Source organism: Heptranchias perlo, chromosome 8, assembly GCF_035084215.1.
Source record: "Heptranchias perlo isolate sHepPer1 chromosome 8, sHepPer1.hap1, whole genome shotgun sequence".
Lineage (NCBI taxonomy): Eukaryota > Metazoa > Chordata > Chondrichthyes > Hexanchiformes > Hexanchidae > Heptranchias > Heptranchias perlo.
Window position 1 is genome coordinate 36664680 of NC_090332.1, and position 22297 is coordinate 36686976.

General features: G+C 40.6%; 1 protein-coding gene across 1 annotated transcript in view; it reads right to left on the reverse strand.

Annotated features, from left to right (window-relative positions):
- LOC137324552 (follicle-stimulating hormone receptor-like) overlaps nt 1–20080 on the reverse strand; it is a 157574-nt gene extending 137494 nt beyond the window's left edge. Inside the window, exon 1 of the mRNA XM_067988963.1 lies at nt 19715–20080. Within this exon, the coding sequence (XP_067845064.1) occupies nt 19715–19905 (191 nt within the window). The 5' untranslated portion in view covers nt 19906–20080. The remainder of the gene's footprint in view (nt 1–19714) is intronic.
- Nucleotides 20081–22297: the final 2217 nt, after the last annotated feature.

Genomic DNA, 22297 nt, shown 5'->3' on the forward strand with positions numbered 1-22297 from the left:
ATCTGGGTGGCAGCAAGGGAGGTAATTGGAGTCTTGACTTGGTGGGTTTTGGGGCTAGCTGGGCTCTACCCCTTTTACGACCCATAGAAATTATGAGTAAAGTGGGCACAGGTCCATAATACACCCGCCCACATTTGCCTAGGAGTATAGTGATGTCATGCAAATGGGAGAAATACGTCATACGATGTATATCCCGCCATTTGTGTTTTAGCAACACAGAACGTAAGGGATGCCAATGTGTCCCTGACATCCATTGGTGCTAAGGGCCAATTTCATTTAATGAAACCAATAGACCTGGGAAGTGCACCTTTAAAAAAAATTTCACTGGAGTACCCACGGTCCATGGGCCCATTTGCAATGCGACAACGTGAGCCCCATCAATCAGCCCTCAATATGTAGCTGCCATCTGACCCGAGGATATGGGCCAGCATCAGGATCATGGATTCACCCCAGAAGATCTTTTCCCAGAATTTCTAGCCTTGTATCTTTCCAGGTAATTGTTTCTTTGCTTCTTTCCCACTTTCTAATCCACGTCCTCTGTCTGTCTTTCAGCCTTTTTCTCTTTCTGTCTCTGTATCTTTGACTCTGTCTGTCTGTTTATCTGTCTTTTTCCCTGTCTCTCTCGCTCTCTCTCTTTCTCTGTCTCTCGCTTTCTGCCTCAAAGGCTATAATACACTTTTCTCATTGTGGTTTCAATATTTCTTACTCTGATTATTTCTCGTTGTTTCTGTCTCCCTCTCTCCTTAAGTCATTCCTTCCCTCAATGTCTTCACCCCTCAGTCTCTGACTCAGCTATGAAGCTTAGCACAAACAATTTTTGGTGCTCCTGATTTGCTCACCGTTCATTTTAGCAAAAATCAGGATAACCACAAATTAGGTGTGCAGACCTCCACCGCCTAGTTCTCTGATCTACATCCCCATCGAGCAAGACTCCGTGAAAGAGCACAACCTTGTAAGTTTTGGGCTAATACTTACCTCTTACCTTTTATAAGGGCCAGGGGTATAGAGAAAGACAGGAAGCAACAATTACCAGAGGTGAGGGTGGAGAGAGGCCATCAGAGAGGTACTATAACATAGCTAGTTGAAAGGGAGGGTGCAGCTGAGGGCCAAAGATGGGCTCAGACTGCAGCAGAAAGGAAGCAATGTCTTGGGGTTGCACTGTGAGAGGCAGTGGGCAGATGGGATCATGGCTTGAAAAGGAGAGGGGGCAGGGCAGGATCTGGAGACAGGTGTGGGAGCTCCGATAAGAACATGGTGGAATTGCGGTTTTAACTTCTGTATGTACTCTGCTATAATATTGGAAATTTAGGTCCGTGTTTGAGGCTGAAAAAGGTCATTTCATACACAGGTTATATGTTACTTTAAGTTTCCTCCTAGTGCTGAAAATTCTCCAAAGGTGGTGGACCAACAATACCATACCAATCGGGAAATGTTGGACATGGTGCTTTCATTGCTGTAATATTCAAACGCTCCTAACTTCAGTCCGGGCACCCACTGCTGCAATCGCTACACAGCTGCTGGCTGGTTTTTGCACTGGCAGATGACAAGCCGTGTCTGTCTGATGGTTCACTTTGTTTTTGTTTTCCCCTTTGGTGGTAATTAAAATTGGAGACAGCCCAGCAAGATAGACAGAGTGAGAGGAAAATTAAAATCAGCAATGGCTGGTAGACCTGAGATTGGGAGGGAAGGTTGCTACTCAAATATTATAGCAGAAATGGAGTAAAAGCTGAAAAGAATTTCTTGGCTGAAATGAGAAAGAACAGGGAGAAAATATATTTGTGGACACGAGCCAACATGAAGTTGAGAATTAGTGGATAGAAGTGTTGTAATGTTGACTGTTCTTTGCGGCTAATTAGATGTAAGGTCCTGTGGCACAATATGCTACCACTGAAAGTTTGCATCATGCCGACAGGGGGTGGAAATGGGCTGCCATTTAAAGGCAAGGTAGTTACTTAAAACTAAGTGGGGCTAAATGTGGAGAGAACCAAATGTTTGGCTAGCAAATGTCTCAGGATAGCACAAAACTTTTGACCGGCAAAGGAATTTGAACAGCAAAAATATTGTGGAGACAGAAAAAGGAATCACCTGGTTAAAGCCTCTGCTTGATGGACGGCAAAGTGGAGGTGTTCTCGCATGAGATGGGAGCGAGAGGATTTTCCTGTTTGGCACTCCAGGGCTCACTCTCCACATTTACCTGAGGAAGGAGGAAGTCTCCGAAAGCTTGTGAATTTAAAATAAAATTGCTGGACTATAACTTGGTGTTGTAAAATTGTTTACAATTGTCAACCCCAGTCCATCACCGGCATCTCCACATCATCTCCACAGGAGAGCAGTGCTATATGTTTGACAGCAGGTGGTGCCCAGAGTCAATACTGTCTCCAGTAACCTCGGTAAGGGGGAGGGGGAGTTGACAGAGAACAATATAGGATTTTTGCCAGTGAATGCCAGTGAAAAAACAGCAAAGTGATTTCCTTTCTATGTGATGTTGTCTCATGATGCTTTTGATGTGGAGACCCTCACTTCTCCGAAGGTTCTAGCATTATGCCACCATTCTGATTCTGAGGAAAACCTGCAGAAATGGAGCACATGGTCATAAACATGTCTTTGGTGGCAAGATTTTATTTGTGGACAAAGTGCATAAATTCAAGCAGAACAAATAAGCCATATACTTGGTTTGAACCTTAAGGAAAAATAGGTTAGCCCTGACTTCAAGCTCATATTGGGTTTCTTTGCAATGTCATAGGGGTTCTTTTTACAGAAGAGAAACTCCATAGGACATTTTCCATAGGGTTCATTTGGTCCTGCTCATGTCCCACCAATCACCATCAATGAAAGAAGGACCCTGTGGTGAACACAAATGCAATACTATGAAAAGATCCGCCAGTGGAAACATTTGTTTTTGGGAATATCGCACTGGGAAACCTAATTATATCGTACATCTTCATAACATTTAACCAGAAGTACTGAGCACTGTACTACGTACTATTAGTACACATGAAGAATGAAAGCCCCCGGTGCCCAGATATATCCTGCAATTTTCTTCTGACACTTTCCAAGGTTTCAAATCTGTCTAGTTTCTTAATAGTATTCTGGCAGGTATACCTCCATCAATCATTCCCATCACCTTTTGTGAATATATGTCATGGGGCTTTAATTGCTTTCAAGCTTTCTGGTACTCAATAATGTTTATTCTATTTCACTTTGCTATTTGATTTGTACCAATAAATGTCAAAGGTTGAGTACTTCAGCACTGAACCAAATATCACATTACACAGCTACAACCAAAAGCAATCGAATACCTAATACCTGGTGATAATGTTTGCTACCCTGTTTCAGTTACGGTTGACAAAGTGTCATTCAGACAGAAGCCAACTATGGGCTATCAATCCCTTCATAAATTTACTGTTAGGGCAGGTGAAATTGCAATGCAACATACTACGAGGTACTAGCTAGAAAGTTGTATTGCTGTGATATATTCCACATGTTCTTACTGTGAAATCAGGTTAACCTTTCTTAAATCACAAATTGTCAGAATGCATTACTTTCTGTTGATAAGGCAGCATCCTCTTAGCTGCTACTACATAAAGATATGCACATTAAAAAATAACCACTGTACTTCATCCTGCAAAACAGGTGCTGCATTTGGTCTGTACCAGAAATCTTTGGAACATATTACAATATTATCAACATCTTTAAAAGGGTGATATCCAGTGATTACTGTATGCTAACTGCAGGCAGTCTACCAGAAATAGGAGTCTACTGCAAAGTTTTACAGCAGAGATTTTTCAAGAGCTTCAAAGGTGTGCTGTTCAAAGAAAAACCAATTCCTTATGAGCATTCACCTGCTGAGAATACACCTTTAAAAGTGTCCCTTTTGTACATGCTTCTGAATCCGAAGGATGTGGATTCAACCCCACTCCGGGTTTGAAGCATATCGGCCATTCATTTTTGTAGAGGTTCTCCTGATCATTCACCATACCTTTGAAGACCTGTGAAAACCCTGGAGAAGTGGTATAAACAGTATTTATGCTATTTCTCCAGGGCTTCCATGGATTTTCCGTCAAATTTATGGTGGATGATCGAGAGAACTCTTGCAGAAATTCAGCTCAATAATCTTCAGTAGAGTGCTGAGAGAGTGCTGCATTGCCAGAGATGCTGTCTTGCAGATGAGACATTGAAGATCCCATGGCACCAATTGAAGAACAGGGGATTTGTGGCCAAAACAGATTAACTAAACCTTCATCTTGTTGTTTGTGAGACCTTGGAGGTAATTTTGACTGTGGGTGACAATGTAAAATGGGCGATATCAATTCAGCTGCCCGTTATACATCTATCAATGGAAATGAAAATCGAGAAAGATATTTAACAGGTGGCTGAATCGATATTGCCCGATTTACGCTATCACCCAAAGTCAAAATTAACCACCTTTTGTGCAAATTGGTTGCTGCATTTGCCTACATAACAATAATGATTGCACTTCAAAAGTGATGAATTGGATGTAAAGTGCTTTGAGACATCCCATGGCTGTGAAAGGTGCTATATAAATACAATTCTTTCTTTTCACTGTGAGCAGTCTCACAGGAAATTTTCAAGTAAACCATTACCTACTTAGCATTGCAAAAATCAAATATACATGAAATATGTGGAATTTAGTAGTAATTTTAGAAAAGGCATTCATAATTTGTTTTCAGCTCCTACACAGGCATCAATTGACCCGTGACATATATGTCGAACCAACATTCTATAACTCCAATTTGCTCACCTGCAAGATAACTTACAAATCTACAAAAGGCATTTCTGAGTGCTGGTTCAACAATAGATAATTACAAAGTTTAAAATAATTTTTTCTTCACCGCAGTGGAGTTACCAATAGTGACCCCGATATTCCGAGGCCTGCACCTGGACAGCCAGAGGAATCCTGTATTCATCGCCTCCAATTCATAAGACAGGCTGCCACAGAGTTGTGCCATCTGCTGCCCAATTGTCTACACACAAAATCTGAATCAGGGATGGCTTTTCCCATTGAAGGGTTATCACAACATGAAGCTTCCATGCCACCACACTCTTCCAACCCAATTCAAGAGGCTCCTTCCATTTCAGGCAGTCTGCAGTGCAAGTTATGAGTCCAAACCCCACTCCAAGATTTAGCCTCATTATCGAGACTGACATGTCAGTGCAGCACTACATTGTGAAAGTGCTATCTTTTGGATGAGATGTTAAACTGAGGCCCCATCTGCCTGTTCAGGTGGATGCAAAAGATCCCATGGCACCATTTGAAGGAGCATGTAGGGGTTCTGCTGAAGTTCTGGCCAATATTTATTCCTCAACCAATAACCCCAAAACAGATTAACTGTTTGTGGGACCTTGCTGTGCACAAATTGGCTGCTGCATTTTCCTACATAACAGCAGTGACTATGCTTCAAAAAGTAATTAATTGTCCGTGAACCACTTTAGGGCAGCCTGAGGACATGAAAGGTACTATTCGTAAGTTCTTAAAGAGGAGTGGTCAATGAAGTTAGTAGTGGACTGGGTTCAGATTGTCTCCTTACCCCTTTGGAAAATGAATGGGTCCTGGCATAAAAGGAGGAGAAATTGTGAAACTAAAGTACAAGCTTGTTTTGAAAGTCCTAAAAAATATAGACGTCCTTGTGCTTTCCCCAATTATTGTAGCTGGGCATGTACAAAACACAATAATATTTCACCATTCCAGCATCTCCTAAATATTGAGGGGTAACATGTTCATATGAAATTTGTCAATCCACTGTTTTAATTGAGGCGCCAAGTTGTTTAAAATAAAAGGGTTAATATCTTCTCTAAAATAGTAAAGAAGGGAATTGTTGACAAAAGTATTAGTATTCAACCATTGGTATCCCATGGCTAAATTTCAGGGCTATAATTCTTTTTTTTTGTACAAAGATATTGCACAGCTTCTAAAAAGGTTCTTTTGTTTCATGTTATTATAAATACTATCTAAGAAGAAGATTCACACAGCAATTATTTACTGAGATGACTGTTAATATTATCCAAAAAATGTCATATCTGTGGTTATAAATGTTACTTCAGTCGTAGATATGTGTTAACCCTATGTGATATCAGCAAACAGTTATCGTGGTATTTTGTTAACATTGCATATTAGTTTTCCACTGACACTAAATTCAGTCATTAAATCAAAATCTTTTTCAATAATAGTTTGTTTAACTGTACAACTAGCCTCTCTCAATGATATGGCTGTTAAATGTACGAGCTAGTGAGTAACTGAGTCATATGGGCCAGGACAACCCCAGGTTCAATCCTTGGTCAGTTTGAATTTGACAACCTTAGCTGGGACTGTGACAGAGAAGCTACTACTGGCCTCAATACCCCTGGACGAAGGAATAGAAAAATCAGCCAGGGTTCCAGTTCCTAATTGCTACACAGAATAGTTACTGCACTTAAAAAAAAGTAATCAATCACTTGTAAAATATTTTGTTGTCCCGATGAGAAAGCACCATATAAATGCACATTCTTTCTTTCCTGCTGGGCTTGCCTCTGATGTCCACCATGGTCAAATAGCCTTTTAGGTTCATACATAGCACCTCCCAAACCCACGACCTCTACCACCTAGAAGGACAAGTGTAAACAATTTTACAACACCAAGTTATAGTCCAGCAATTTTATTTTAAATTTACAAGCTTTCAGAGACTTCCTCCTTCCTCAGGTAAATGTTTCAGGAGCTCCTTGAAGCCTACGCATTTATACATATAGAACAATACATGGTGTTTACAGACTGCCCCTGCAACTGCCCGTTGCCAAGGCAATCACCGTGTTCAGACAGAGAGGTGTCACCTGCAGAACCCCCGAATACACATTCAACAAAAAAACAAACAGGGAAAAAAAACAGAGAAAAAAAACAGAGAGAGGCAGAAACATCCGGAAGGCAGAGAGAGCCAGCAAATGACCCATTATATTAAAAACAGATAACATTTGTTCGCTGGTGGGGTAACGTGTAGCGTGACATGAACCCAAGATCCCGGTTGAGGCCGTCCTCATGGGTGCGGAACTTGGCTATCAATTTCTGCTCGACGATTTTGCGTTGTCTTGTGTCTCGAAGGCCGCCTTGGAGTACGCTTACCCGAAGGTCGGTGGATGAATGTCCATGACTGCTGAAGTGTTCCCCGACTGGGAGGGAACCCTCCTGTTTGGCGATTGTTGCGCGGTGTCCGTTCATCCGTTGTCGCAGCGTCTGCATGGTCTCGCCAATGTACCATGCTCTGGGGCATCCTTTCCTGCAACGTATGAGGTAGACAACGTTGGCCGAGTCACAGGAGTATGAACCATGCACCTGGTGGGTGGTGTCCTCTCGTGTGATGGTGGTATCTGTGTCGATGATCTGGCATGTCTTGCAGAGGTTACCGTGGCAGGGTTGTGTGGCGTCGTGGACGCTGTTCTCTTGAAAGCTAGGTAATTTGCTGCGAACGATGGTCTGTTTGAGGTTGGGTGGCTGTTTAAAGGCGAGTAGTGGAGGTGTGGGGATGGCCATAGCGAGGTGTTTGTCCTCATTGATGACATGTTGAAGGCTGCGGAGAACATGGCGTAGTTTCTCCGCTCCGGGGAAGTACTGGACGACAAAGGGTACTCTGTTGGTTGCGTCCCGTGTTAGTCTCCTGAGGAGGTCTATGCGATTTTTTGCTGTGGCCCGTCGGAACTGTCGATCAATGAGTCGAGCGTCATATCCCGTTCTTACTAGGGCGTCTTTCAGCGTCTGTAGGTGTCCATCGCATTCCTCCTCGTCTGAGCAGACCCTGTGTATTCGCAGGGCCTGTCCATAGGGGATGGCCTCTTTGACGTGGTTAGGGTGGAAGCTGGAAAAGTGGAGCATCGTGAGGTTGTCCGTGGGCTTGCGGTGGAGTGAGGTGCTGAGGTGCCCGTCTTTGATGGAGATTCGTGTGTCCAAGAAAGAAACTGATTCTGAGGAGTAGTCCATGGTGAGCTTGATGGTGGGATGGAACTTGTTGATGTTATCGTGTAGTCTCTTTAGTGATTCCTTGCCGTGGGTCCATAGAAAGAAAATGTCGTCGATGTATCTGGTGTATAGTGTTGGTTGGAGGTCTTGTGCAGTGAAGAAGTCCTGCTCGAACTTGTGCATGAAAATGTTGGCGTATTGGGGTGCGAATTTGGTCCCCATGGCTGTTCCGTGTGTTTGGGTAAAGAACTGGTTATCGAAGGTGAAGACATTGTGATCCAGGATGAAGCGGATGAGTTGTAGGATGGCTTCCGGAGATTGGCTGTTGTTGGTGTTGAGTATTGATGCTGTCGCAGCGATGCCGTCATCGTGGGGGATACTGGTATATAGTGCCGAGACGTCTATCGTGGTGAGAAGTGTTCCTGGTTCAACTGGTCCGTGGGTACTGAGTTTTTGTAGGAAGTCTGTAGTGTCGCGACAGAAGCTGGGGGTTCCCTGTACGATGGGTTTCAGGATGCCCTCGATGTATCCAGAGAGGTTCTCACACAGGGTTCCGTTGCCTGATACGATGGGACGTCCAGGTGTGTTGGCTTTGTGTATCTTTGGGAGGCAGTAGAAGTCTCCCACGCGGGGATTACGTGGGATGAGAGTGCGTAGGATGCTTTGAAGGACAAGAGCAGCAGGCACATGGGAACAACACCACCTGCACGTTCCCCTCCAAGTCACACACCATCCCGACTTGGAAATATATCGCCGTTCCTTCATCGTCGCTGGGTCAAAATCCTGAACTCCCTTCCTAACAGCACTGTGGGAGAACCGTCACCACACGGACTGCAACGGTTCAAGAAGGCGGCTCACCACCACCTTCTCAAGGGCAATTAGGGAATGGGCAATAAATGCCGGCCTCGCCAGCGACGCCCACATCCCATGAACGATTAAAAAAAACATGAGGATTGGCCACTTAAGTGAGGTACCAGAGGATGACCCTTGAACCCTGAAAGTTACTGCATAGTAGTATCAATATCGGAGGAGGGTCTACCGCACGAGACCATTTACATCCATTAAGGAAACAATGGCTTATTTTTTTCATGTGGAATGGAGGGAACAGGTGCAAATATATCTTTTTAAATTTGGAAGTGATGGAGGCTAAATGCATGGGTAGAGAATAAATTACTATCGGGCCTTCTGCCCCTGTCGTCAGGAAAACAATTCTGTTGTATCAGTAGGATTCAGAAATAGGCATTAGAACTAACTATTTCAATGCAGAAATGCATGACTTGCACTCTATCTTACACAATAAGGTGGCTGATGTACAAGATTTAGTTTAGACACACACGACATTCAAGTTTTCATAGGTTGTTGGCATGGGTAATTTGCAGGACTTCAGTCTATTCTTTGTTAGTGCAAGACACGTTAGGGCTGGCAGATAATGATGCACATTCGTTTAGCTAAAATAATAGATGGCACTATGTGTGGGATTATCAAATATCAGATAAATGTAAGCTCATGAAAGCACAATACAGGTGGGCTTTGAACATCTTAGGCAGGAAAAAGCCTACTTAGAAAGTGTCATGCATGTGGCGGTGACCATTCCCATCTTTATATCCTTTGAAGCAAGAGCTGAAATAATTTTGTTCTCTTATAAGATAGCGGAGGGCCTTCATATTCCAGATGCATCAATCAATGGCACTGTGCCATCTATCATTCTGACATCACAATCTTTCAATATGGATCTCAATGTGGTTGCTCTCTCTCCCCTAACTGTGTGAGAACTAGTAACAGATAAAAGGCACAGAACAACCAACTGTACATATGCTGACAAGGAGTGGATGGACCTCAAGACAAATTAGGTGTAATAATTTATCAATAAAATATTGTGTGTTTTTGTGTATTTGATACTATTTGCATAAAGTTTATTTATTGAAACAGAATGATTATTGCAATGTCAGCCTAATTTAAGCACACACAAAGTAAGATCATTGGGGGAGTTTTACTGAAATCATATTAATTGCATTATGTATTGTAAGTTTGTGTTAGGTGATTGATTAAATTGACAATGGGGTATAGTTTCTCCCCCTAAAATGGTTACCATTAAAGAAAATAATTACCATATATTTGATTTTATACTTTAGTTACTAGACAATTTTTATTCTTCTGGTTCTACATAAAATATTCCTGGATAAAATATTCTCTTATTTTTCTGGCCATTGCAAGAGCATTATCGATACAAGAAGGTTATTGACACTCTGGTTCCTCTGTTATGCAAGAAAACAGATAAACATTATACATGAGACAACATATGGACATACTTAAATGTCAGACAGGGGAAGACCAGCTGGTTCATCTAACCTGTTCCATAGAGTTGTGATGCCATATGCATCACAATTAAGACACTCCTTATCTTCTAGGTGGCAAGTAATCTCCTGGAAGAAGTGAAAAACCAGATAAAAAAAACCACAGCCAATTAAGAGGAAAAAAATTTGTAAAATTCCTCTCCGATCCCTCTAGGCAATCTAAACTAGTCTAGGAGGCCACATTGACCATGACTTACATTAATTCGTTGCTACCTCTTGCATGATGTGATCTCTGCCTCAGCCAGGAGCGGTCCAGCTCTCTCTTGATGGTAATAACGAATTAGCACTCACCGCACAAGCCAGCAACTTGTTTCGTGGGTCAACTATTCTCTGGGAAAAGAAGAACTACCTAACATCTAACCTAGTTCTGACTGCAATTTATAAGTGTCATCCCTGGTCCTCCCTAACCTTTCTAATTGAAATAATTTGTCAGTGGTGACACAATCTAGTCCCTTCATTATTTTATAGACCTTGATCAAGCAAATCAAGTATAAAAACCCAGCTTTTTAAGCCTATCTTGGTAGCTAAGGTGTTTTAAACTGGGAATCAATCTTGTGGCCTGCCTCTGAACCTTTTCCAAAGCCTCAATATCACCTACCATATGAGGGGGGTGGGGGGGGGGCAGAGGGGGGAAGGAACCAAAACTGGACACAGCATTCTATATGAGGCCTAACCAAGGTATTCTACAGTGAAAAATTGGTATGTTTTGGTTTATTTTGAATAGTCCTGTGAATGCAGCCCAGTACCCTATTTGCTTTAGATATAGCTTCCCGACACTGGTCGTGAAACTTTAGTGAGTTATGACCTATGATACCAAGATTTTTTCTTTCACCACTTATGTATATTTAGTGTTGGTCCTGCTCACGTGCATAACACTGCACTTAACTAAGTTAAACATGAATTGCCAAATATGGACCCATTCCCCCAACACATCAAGATCTGCTTGCAGTTGTTTAGTCTCCTCCACAGTCCTAACTCTTGCACAAATCTTCATATTATCCGCAAATTTATGAATAATTCCTGCAACACCTACATTAATAAAGATAGTAAAAAGTAAAGGCCCTAACACTGATCCCTGTGGAACCCCACTGGTAACCAGTCCCCAAATAGATCCATAGCCATTGATAACAACTTTCTGCCTACGAGCATTCAGCAAATTCTTTAGCAGCTTCCCACTAATTCCACAAGATTCTATCTTGCAGAGTAACAAATTGTGAGGTACCTTATCCAAGGCTTTCTGAAAATCGAGGTAGACCTGCATCCACTAACCTAGTGACTTATTCAAAATATTCGATCAAATTAGTAAGACACAGCCTTATTTTCCAGAAGCTGTGTTGAGTGTCCCTGCTGACTCTTTCTCTATCTAGGTGATCATATAGAGCATCTCTTATGATCCCTTTGAGCCTCTTAATCCATAACTGAAGTCAAACTAACAGGCTTTAGTTCCCTGATTCTGCCTTGTTCCTTTTTTACAATTGGAACAACATGCGCATCTTTCCAGTCCAAGGGAATAGTCCCTGACTCTAGCGAGCAGTTAAAGACACAGGCAAGAGGCTCGCAAAGCACATGTCCCATCTCTTTAAGGACTTTCATACAATAAATATCTTGTGCATCTTTTGAGATGTATACTGCACAGTGCCTCCAATCTGACCAGGCAATAAAAGTGAAATTGTCGCCTTTCAAATATCCTTTCAATAATTACCTTTCACCATCCTTAATACGTTAATGCTCTGCACAGGACTTCTGGGATTATCTAATGGTGTCTCGAGCCAATAATTAATATCAAAACCATAGTCATCCTGAACGCAGCCATGAAGTACATAATTTGTCTCAAATAACCTATGTAGAGATGAATATCTCAAAATGAATTTCACACATTGATCCTGAGTAGTGTGATGCAATTTGTTGCATTGTAAATAACGTGAAAACTAACTGAATGGTAACCACTGTAATAATATATGCTATTGTGTCGTGGTTAGGTGGATATGTCTCTACATGTGTGCGGTCTGTTATATCCAGAGCTCATAAAAACCATGCTGTTGCACTGAGTCATTGTAATATGCCAACCTGTTGCTTCCTAGGTTTAGAAAAGTGAATGATTCTGGAACTCTTTATAAGCTATGCATCAGTGGATTCATTATGCAGATGAAGTCAACGACTGCAAGATACCAATACAATCACCCTCTGGTGCCTGCATGGACCATCTGGCATAAAAATTCATGGCTGATGTTACCTTCAGAGCTATGGGTAAATTCAATGACAATCTGAAAGGATAGTTTGAGGATGGCCTGTAACTAATAACATGCCTCTGCTCAGGTTAAAAGGATGCAAACGCTGTTGCTCTGTCTCTCTGTCAATACCAAGTAGTTGGGTCTGGGCTTGTCAATTGCTCATTCTTCTTCCCCTCCCTTTATTCTCTTTAGGTGCTATAAAGCTGCTGCCAGCATAGAAGAAACCTCCATTCACATGTAATATTGCTGCTATTTGATAATATGGCAGTGTGTGTGTGCCAGCAGAATTTAAACCTATAACTATGATTGACAGCACACATGGAATACAATGGTTATTTCATGTGGAAAATGGCTGGTTAGCATCATTTAGTTAAGCCTGCCTCCAATAGCTGATCCATATAGTGTTTTAGTCACTCCTTATCAGGCCATTATGGTTGTTTATAATTCAAAGTGGAAAATGCCAGCTAAAAGTTAGGTTACTGCTAAAATAACCATATAAATATAAGTGGTAAAATTACCACAGAAAAGATTATTCTGGCCATTTGGCATATAATAATTGCATGCGTAGAGTTTTTCCCATTCATTGGGAGTAACATGATGATTTATAATGACTGCTTTTATTCTAAATAAAGACAATTGTTCTGGTGTCTGGTTGAATTCATCATTAAGAACACCTGTTAACAAAAGACACATTCATAACATCTGTTCTTCAGAGATTTCAGGGAAGAACTGCCTTGACTGCGTGAGATAAGTATGAATGCACTACGAGCGACTTTTAATATTCTAAAATTAACAATAAGTGTACTGCTTGTCAGTAGAAACAGAATACAGTGCCATACAGGTCTATCTACATTGGTAACTGGAACAACTGCTGTATAGTTTGGTATCACTGCGATAAGAATTTCAGCTGCCCTGGTTCCACTGCATTCTGAGAGAATGAAGAGAGCATTGTCTGGGGTGCAAACAAACACAGTATATTCTACAAAATAAAATTGACCATGGAGATTAAGGATAATAGAATAGGCATTTTGATGATGCACAAGCAGAGGGTTTAAACAGGCTGCAAAATGATTACTGAACCCATAGCCCCTGGGGTATATCACACCAGAGTAAAATGTAGAACATAGTTACATTGAAGAAGGAAATAAAGTATCTAATAATAAAATCTCTAGTGTGAATGAGATTTATGTATATCCACTCTTTTCCTCCAAGGCAAAGAATATATTTGTTACACAGTTTATAAATCCAAGACAACAAGCAGTTTAAAGGTTGCATTTTAAACTGAATGCTTCAAAGTCCACTGAACTGAAAGGGAAATTGATATCATAGTTCTAAATTAAAGCAGAATTATACATAAAGTATCAAGATTTTAGACAACTCATTTATAAATAACAATTTGCCAAACATAACTGTGGCCCAAGTATTGGAGAAGAAAATTAATCTTTTAAAAGAAACAGACTTAGTGAAAAACATATGCGCAAAAAAACTGCATACTCTACCATATGTTCCATAAGTTCAATTATCAAAGCATCACAACCACTTTCATTTAGTCAGTCATTATAATGAGACTGGCCGCAAGATCTCATCCTTATTTTCTCTCCTCTACCAGCTGTCACAGCTCTTCCAATCTGGTCATCGTGTACGCAGTGCCACTATCTCAGTTTTGATCTTCCACATGGTTGTTTCCAATCCCATTACCTTCCCAGAATGTTGGTACGGCACACATTCCCTGCCTATTGTATTCTTCCTGCCCAAATACATTCTGTTCCTACACACAGGCCATTGTTTTTTGTATTACTTTTGAACATAAAGGCAATAACATTTTAGAACCAGGAAAAAAACCATTACGACAAAAAAAGACAAGCCTTTTCCATGCATCAACCCCACCCACCAATCTTCTCAACATATCCCTCAGTTTCTTCTCTCTAGAAACAAATCAAATTGTCACTTGAATCCATTTATGCTTTCCGTTCCAATGACTTTATCATTCTAGGGGTGAAAAAATGTTGTTGGCTTTCCTTCGTACTCCTAAATTCCTATTTTTTGGTTGTATTCTGGGTATTTAAACCCTTTATCAGTGAACAATTTGCCTTGACCAATTTAGTCAATTTCCATCCTAACCATGAAAACGTCAATTAGATTATCTCGAAGATTCATCTTTTGCGTTTTAATTTTTATTGTAGTGTCCAGTTGAAATCCATTGTGCAAAAATACATTCCAAAAACAAACAACTTCTGCTTCTGTACCTTCATTGGAGAACATACAAAAGAGTCAATTGGACACTGGACTTATGCACACTCCTTTTCATGTTTTTTCTTCACCAGTACAGTTTTCATTGTCAAAATTCTTCCACTCAAAAGCATTGCAACTCTTCCACCATATCTACTTTTAATGGAGACTTTGCTTTCATTTTATTTTTTTTTATCATATGTTACTTTATTTTCACAAAAGTATACTTTGCAAAAGACATACCACTAAAGTTTACATCACCCCCAACTCCGATGGCAATGGAGTACCACCTCAAGAGATGTTTCCCCCTCACCAATGAAGTGTAAACAATTTTACAACACCAAGTTATCCAATGAAGTGTAGCACCTGCATAAATGGTTGCAGTTGGTGGTGCTGTATGCCACATTTTTTTTTGCTGGCAGTTTTTACATTACTGACCTGTATAGGCTTTCCCCCACATGGGGAAAAGTCAGCATCCAGAAAATCAATCGCAATTACAATTTTTCAAGATCCAGTGAACAACAGATTTAAGATGGATTCTGTGATTGTAAAAGAGTATGGTAAATTGTGTTTTTCTTTTACTAACCTCAACAGCAAAATGGACATATAAGCCAATTTATCTTTTATAACCATTGCCATTATCCTGTTCAGCATAGTTGCACCCCCACCAAATGATTCCCCCACCCCAGAAAATTCTTCACTACTAATTGATCTCCTGTGGTGTTGCTAACGGACTTGAATTGGACTCTTACTTCTCCCAACGGCTGCTGATGAACAATGTGATTGAAAGTGGAGTCTTTGCTCTTTCTCATCTTATGCACTCGATGTGAACATTTTTCTTCTTTTTCTGAGCTCATTTCTTGTCCCAGCTATTTCTCTCTCTCCCTGTTGTCCCTGAATTATTATTTTAATGCGGTCTTCTCTATATTGAGGAGACCAACCACTGCTTAGGTGACCACTTTGCCAAACACTTTTGTTCTGTCCGCAAATGTTAACATGAACTCTCCATGGCTTGCCACTTTAATTCCTCCTCCCATTGCTGCTCTAACCTCGCCATTTTTGGCCTTTTGCACTGTTCCAACAAAACTCAATGCAAGCTTTGTTCAATTCAGGAAAAAAATCTTATTCTTCTCCTAGTCATTCTGCAGCCCTCTGGTCTAAACTTGACTTCAGTAACTTAAGACTTTAGTTGTATACTCTGATTCCTTTACAGCAGGAATTGCTGGTCATGTGGGATGGGTCTGTCTTTGTCCAGGGGTGGGGGGGAGAGTGAAGGGAAGATGGAAGATGGGTTACTGTTTTGGGTGGGAGAGGGGTGACCCTTAGTCACAACATAGTGCTGCATCCACCCTGTTGACTTATTTTTTCTCTTTTCAGAACTGGTATACTTTGCCAGCATCTTCTGTTTTAATTTCCAACATAATCCCCAGGTTGTCTATGATTTTCATCTCTCCCATTCTTTCCTTAAGCCTCCTAGTGCCTTAGATATTCACATGTCCTTTGTTTCTTTAATGCCTTTAGTTTGTGTAATGCTATTTTTCTATTATTTGATTGAGATGATCTGTTCTAAAGAAGGGCACCAGCCTGAAATGTCGACTGTCTGTTCTCTCCACAGATGCTGACTGACTTGCCATGTTTTTCCAGCTCAGCCTGTTTTTTGTTAATTATTATTTTAGTTGATACATTCTCTCCATTCCACAGCTGTGCCATGATTTGATTTGCTGCATGGTTATACTTCTTCTAGCTTGCTTCCTATCTTGATCTGCTTTCTTTTTTCTCAATGACATAGCTCAAAAATAAAGCCTGAAAAATCAGCTGGTCAGTTCATGCGTGCATTGGATTCATTGGGAAACCTCCAAATATTGGGAGTCAGCTTCTGTTTGCGCATACATTGGCGCCTCAGCGGCATAATACCTCCTGGGAGTTGTAGTCTTCTTGAGAGCCAACCGTTTGTACATATGTTGGGGAATCTCTAAACGTCAGGAGTCTGTTGGTTGATTTGTAAATGAGTCAGAGGCCCCGGCAGGGCCCCAAACATTAGGAGTCTTCTGGATGGTTTACTTACATGCTGGAGGCACTAGGAGGCCTGCAAAAATCAGGAGGTAGCTGACCAATCTCTGCAAGTGGGCTGGTTGCACATGCACTGCAGGATAGGGAATCTCTGAATATCAGAAATCAACTGGCCAGTTTTCACATAGGGACCATATCAGAGTGCAATGGGAGGCATCTGCATGCAGGAGGGGAATCAAACTAGTTGGGATTTGTGAAGCATGGGGTGGAGGGTTTATGTGGAATCCATGATATAAGAAGGACCGTGAGTAGTCTGCTGTGCCGTTTGTGGAGTGGTGGGGAGGGAAGAGTTGTTGGAGCTACGTTTATGAATGAGTTTGTGATTTTTTTGCAAAATGTTTTGTTTGTCATGTGGTAAGTTTTATTATTAGTGGGTTATAGGCGGAAGAGGAACTTTCTTGATAAAGATCTCAGAGAATTTTCTTTTTCGCAGAATGTAATTAGGTGATTTTTTTTTGGTGGAGTGTGATTAGAGATAAAATTTAAAGTGGGCGGGGGATGTTTTGTTTAATAGAATTGGTGAATAACCAAAGTATAACTAAAGGAAAATTTAACCAATTAGATAGAAAACATTTGAGGAACTAAACACAATGAGGAAGAAGCAAATTGACCAACAGCTCAATGTAGACGAAAACGCGACATGACAGACACAAATAATTTTATTATAACAAATCCATTTCCGTATAAAAAAATCCCACAACATGAAGTGGAGTATGAAACTCTAACAAAATAAAAATAGCAAAATAACAAAAGAAACAATGTGTTGCTAATTTGTTTATTGTAAACTCGCAACTAATGGAATTTACTTATTACGATGCAATGTGGATGTAAAAATAACTCTTAAATTAATTTTTTAACATTTTGTTCAGTGTATTTTAAGTTAGAAATTAATGTCTTATTTTAAGAGTGTAAGTTAATGAGCAGTATTGTCTACATAATGTCTTAAGTTCTTAATTTTAGCTGCTCTGTAAGGGAAGGGCCAAGAATATTGGGGGAAAACTAAGCAGCCACTCTTGAGTTGTTCTTGCTGTAGCAGTGGCTTGGGTGCAGGCTGTCTTCTCACATTCTTAGCTGGGATGTGATATGGGAGCCAAACACAGTTGCAGAATTTTTTTTGAAAAGGGGTGGATGAAATTTGCTGTTCTGATTTTTTTTTAGTTTTCACAAATTTATGGATTCAGAATCTAGTACTATATATAGTGAACTAAATTGATTTTGAGGAATTTTGGGATGCCAGTAAATAACTTACTGCAACAACGTTTAAAAATTAAATGATTAAAAATTATTTTTGGATACAAAACTTAACAAGTGGCACTCAATTTTAGTACACTATGGTCGGAATTTCATTAAAGGCAGTTTCTTTCTCCATATTAAATTATATGTATTTGGTAAAGATGGTGTTAAATGTTTAACTCATAAACAACTTCAGAAATGTCTGTGGAAACTTGCAACACTGACATTTCATTTTCTTTTATTCACCAGTTGTAAAACTCCTCAATCATAAACTGATCTTAGTTTAATTACATTCTGGATTCTACCCTAAATTCATACTGCATTTTCTGACATCCAGTTTGCCTTTATGTTCTCTGAGCTGTCTTTAAAGTTTCCCTCATCTCTACATTTCTTATAAGTTCACTTTCTCGATTGTTAACTCTATAATGAAAATGGTCCTGTAACCAGCATGGAAGACCTTTGCAATATGTTATAGCACTCTGCTATCCAGTCCTGAGAAAGTGAGTAATAATAACACAAAAATGTTAGTTAAAAGGACTGTGTTTTAGGAAAGGCAGTTATATAATTAATTCTGATGTTTTTCTTCATGGTTAAACCAATATATTATGTAGCTACTTTTGACTAAACACGACATTGTTGCTTATGTGATGATAATCTTCAATTTTCTTGTCCCTCTTCCTCTCCTTCTTGGCCTCTGCTCCCCCCCCCCCCCCCCCCCCCTTTACTTGCTGGGTATTTTATTTTCCTCCCAGCTTTGATTGAAATGGATTCCACAGTCGACACCGTCTGCAGTATTACTCCAAATGTCTCACCTCACTTCAGCCACACCACCACTGACATTTAACAGAAGAGCCTTGGCTCAGCGGTAGCCCTCTTGCCTTATCAATCACACACTTCTGGGTTCATGCCCCACTCCAGGGACTTGAGCACATAAGTTGGAGGTACTGTCTTTTGGATGAGAGGTTGAACCGAGGCCCATTGTGGCACCACAAGAGGAGGGGAGTTCTCCTGTCGTCCTGGGCAACATTGATCCCCCAACCAACATCATTAAAACAAATGATCTGGTCATTTATCTCATTGTTGTTTATGGGACCTTGCTGTAAGCAATTTGGCTGCCCAGTTGCCCTACATTTTAACAGTGACTACACTTCAAAATAACTTAATTGGCTGTCAAGTGCTTTGAGATGTCCTGAGGTCTAGAAAGGCGCTAAATAAATGCAAGTTCTTCTTCAGCAAGACTTCCAAGATTCAACATTTAAATCACAGCACAATTGAAAACATGTAAATGGATTACAAGCTGGAAACCCCTAACCTGAGACACTTACAAATCGAGAATTAACGAACAACTTTGAGCTCATTCTTTCGGCAAGTGAATGCTGCAGGGAAATTACTAATAATAAGCTGTCAAAAGTACATAGCAAATTTTGTATAAACGAAAGTGAACCGCAGCGCTGCTCCCCCCCTTTCACAGTAACTGATGCTTTGGTCAGGATAAGGGTCAAAGTTAGGGTTAGGATCGAAATTACGGACAGTCTGAGTTAGAGTTAAGGGTCTGTGTTAAGGTTAGAGTTCAGTTTCAGTTCAGTTTCATGTGCTTCCATGTATTCCCACAGCTGTCCCGCCTCAATAAAAGCAATGAGGAGTTCTGTACTCACAGCTTGCTGTAGCCTCTAGGAAAATCCTTTGGAATATGATCGACTTTGCTGTCTTCGCAAATGATATGATCATCCGATTTACAGCTGCAAAGCTTGGGGCAGTTAGCGTAGGAAATAGGATCACGAACCAGGCAAAACATCAAAAATAAAAGCCGAGCCATTTTTTTTTGTTTCACATAGTTTTGAGTCATCCAAAAAAATTCCGTCTCTTAAAAATAAAGTTAATTGTAGCACCTTCAACTGGTCGTCCTGTAAAAATATCAGACGTATCAGAGAGCTCAATGTCATTGGCATCCCGGAGGCGGAGCTGGAGGAGGGGGACACTTCGAAGGGGTAATAGTCAGCAGCATTCACATTGTGCATCCAATCACACTCTGGGACATTACCTTAGGAGATCTGACACTTACTTCTTGATTTATCTCAGGATCCCTTATCAGAGGCTAGTCTTAAATAGTTAAGAAAACGTACACTTTTAGAACTTGTCTGAAGCTATAAATATGAGTTTCCCCACTTGCTACTGAACGTACGGTAATCATGTGGTATAGCAAATCCACCGAAGACCTTGCTAGTGAAACTGTTGATAAAACTCAATAGTGCAACTAAATTATATCGAAAAACATTTCAAGTGAGTGATGAAACTTAAACCACACAGTTCAATAATTTTTGAAATATAAATTGTTGCATTTTATAAATTACTTTAAATTCTGTTTATTAGAAAAAAGTTTGCAACTTTTTATGTCACTGGTGGTTGCCCAAATAGCCTGGAATACAACATTACAAAATCCTGTACGAAAAAAGGTTTACTGGGATAAATATAGGGAATGCGGAATCATGCTAAAAGGATGGGCAGAGGGGGCAAAGTGAGACCTGGAAAGAAGCACAACTGCAGATTATTTCAGAACTTCAACAGTAAAAGGACAGTCAGAGAGTAGGTGTGAACCATAAAAAGATCCATATGGACTTGAAAGTGAGGAGGAGAACAAAATAGTAACTATTCTGAATGAGTGCTTCTTCCAAGTATTCACAATGGAACACGTGAGCATCATGCCATCTCCAAGCAGAGATAACCTAAGCAGAATCAATAACTTCAATATAAATGAGATGAAAGTCTTAGATGGGTTAAAATGCTTGAAAACAAATAAATCCTCAGGGATAGGTGATATGTATCCTAGAGTAGTAAGAAAAATTGGGAAAGAGATGTGAGAAGGATTAACAATCATTTTTAGGGAGTAATAGGACACTGGGAATGTACTAATAGATTGGAAACTGGATGGCATGGTGGCCATTTACAAAAAGGGCAGCAAAACTGATATATGCAACTACTGCCATTAGTTTTATTTGAATACAGTGTAAAATAATGGAATCAGTTATCAGGAATAAACGTGAGGATTATCTGTACAATAATAGTAAAAAAGAACTTTCATTTGTATAGTGCCTTTCACGTTCTCAAGATGTCCGAAAGCACTTTTCAACTATAGTCACGATTATTTTGTAGGCAAACGCAGCAGCTTGTCAAGAACCTGGGCCCAACTAACAGTAACAAGATCAATGACCAGTTAATCTGTTTTAGTGTTGTTGGTTGAGGGATCAATGTTGGCCAGGGTATCAGCGATAACTTCACTGCTCATTTTCAAAATCATAGAATCATAGAAAGGTTACAGCACGGAAGGAGGCCCATCGAGTCCATGCCAGCTCTATGCAAAAGCAATCCAGCTAGTCCCACTCCACTGCCCTATCCCTGTAGCCCTGCAATTTTTTTCCTTTCAAGTACTTATCCAGTTCCCTTTCAAAGGCCAAGATTGGATCTGCCTCCACCACCCCCTCGGGCAGTGTATTCCAGATCCGAACCACTCGCTGTGTAAAAAAGTTTTTCCTCATGTCCCCTTTAGTTCTTTTGTCGGTCACCTTAAATCTATGCCCTCTGTTTCTTGACCCTTCTGCCAATGGGAACAGTTTCTCTCTTTCTACTCTGTCTAGACCCTTCATGATTTTGAATACCTCTATCAAATCTCCTCGCAACCTTCTCTGTTCCAAGGAGAACAACCCCAGCTTCTCCAGTCTATCCACTTAACTGAAGTCCCTCATCCCTGGAATCATTCTAGTAAATCTCTTCTGCATCCTCTCTAAGGCCTTCACATCTTTCCTAAAGTGCGATGCCCAGAACTGGACACGATACTCCAGTTGTGGCCGAACTGGTGTTTTAGAAAGGTACATCATGCCTCTATTTATAAAGCCAGGATTCCATATGCTTTTTTAACCGCTTTCTCAACCTGCCCTGCCACCTTCAACAATTTATGCACATATACTCCCAATAGTGCCATGGGATCTTTTACTTCCACCTGAGGGGGCAGACAGGGCCTTGGTTTAACGTCTTATCTGAAAGACAGCACCGCTGACAGTGTAGCACTCCTTCAGTACTGCCCTGAAGTGTCAGCCTAGATTTTGTGCTCAAATCTTTGGAGTAAGACTTGAACCTGCAATTTTCTGACTCACAGGCGAGAGTGCTACCATGAGCTATAATTGATACCTAAAGGCAGACAAGATAAAGCATCAGCTTAACATTTCATCTGAAAGACAGCACCT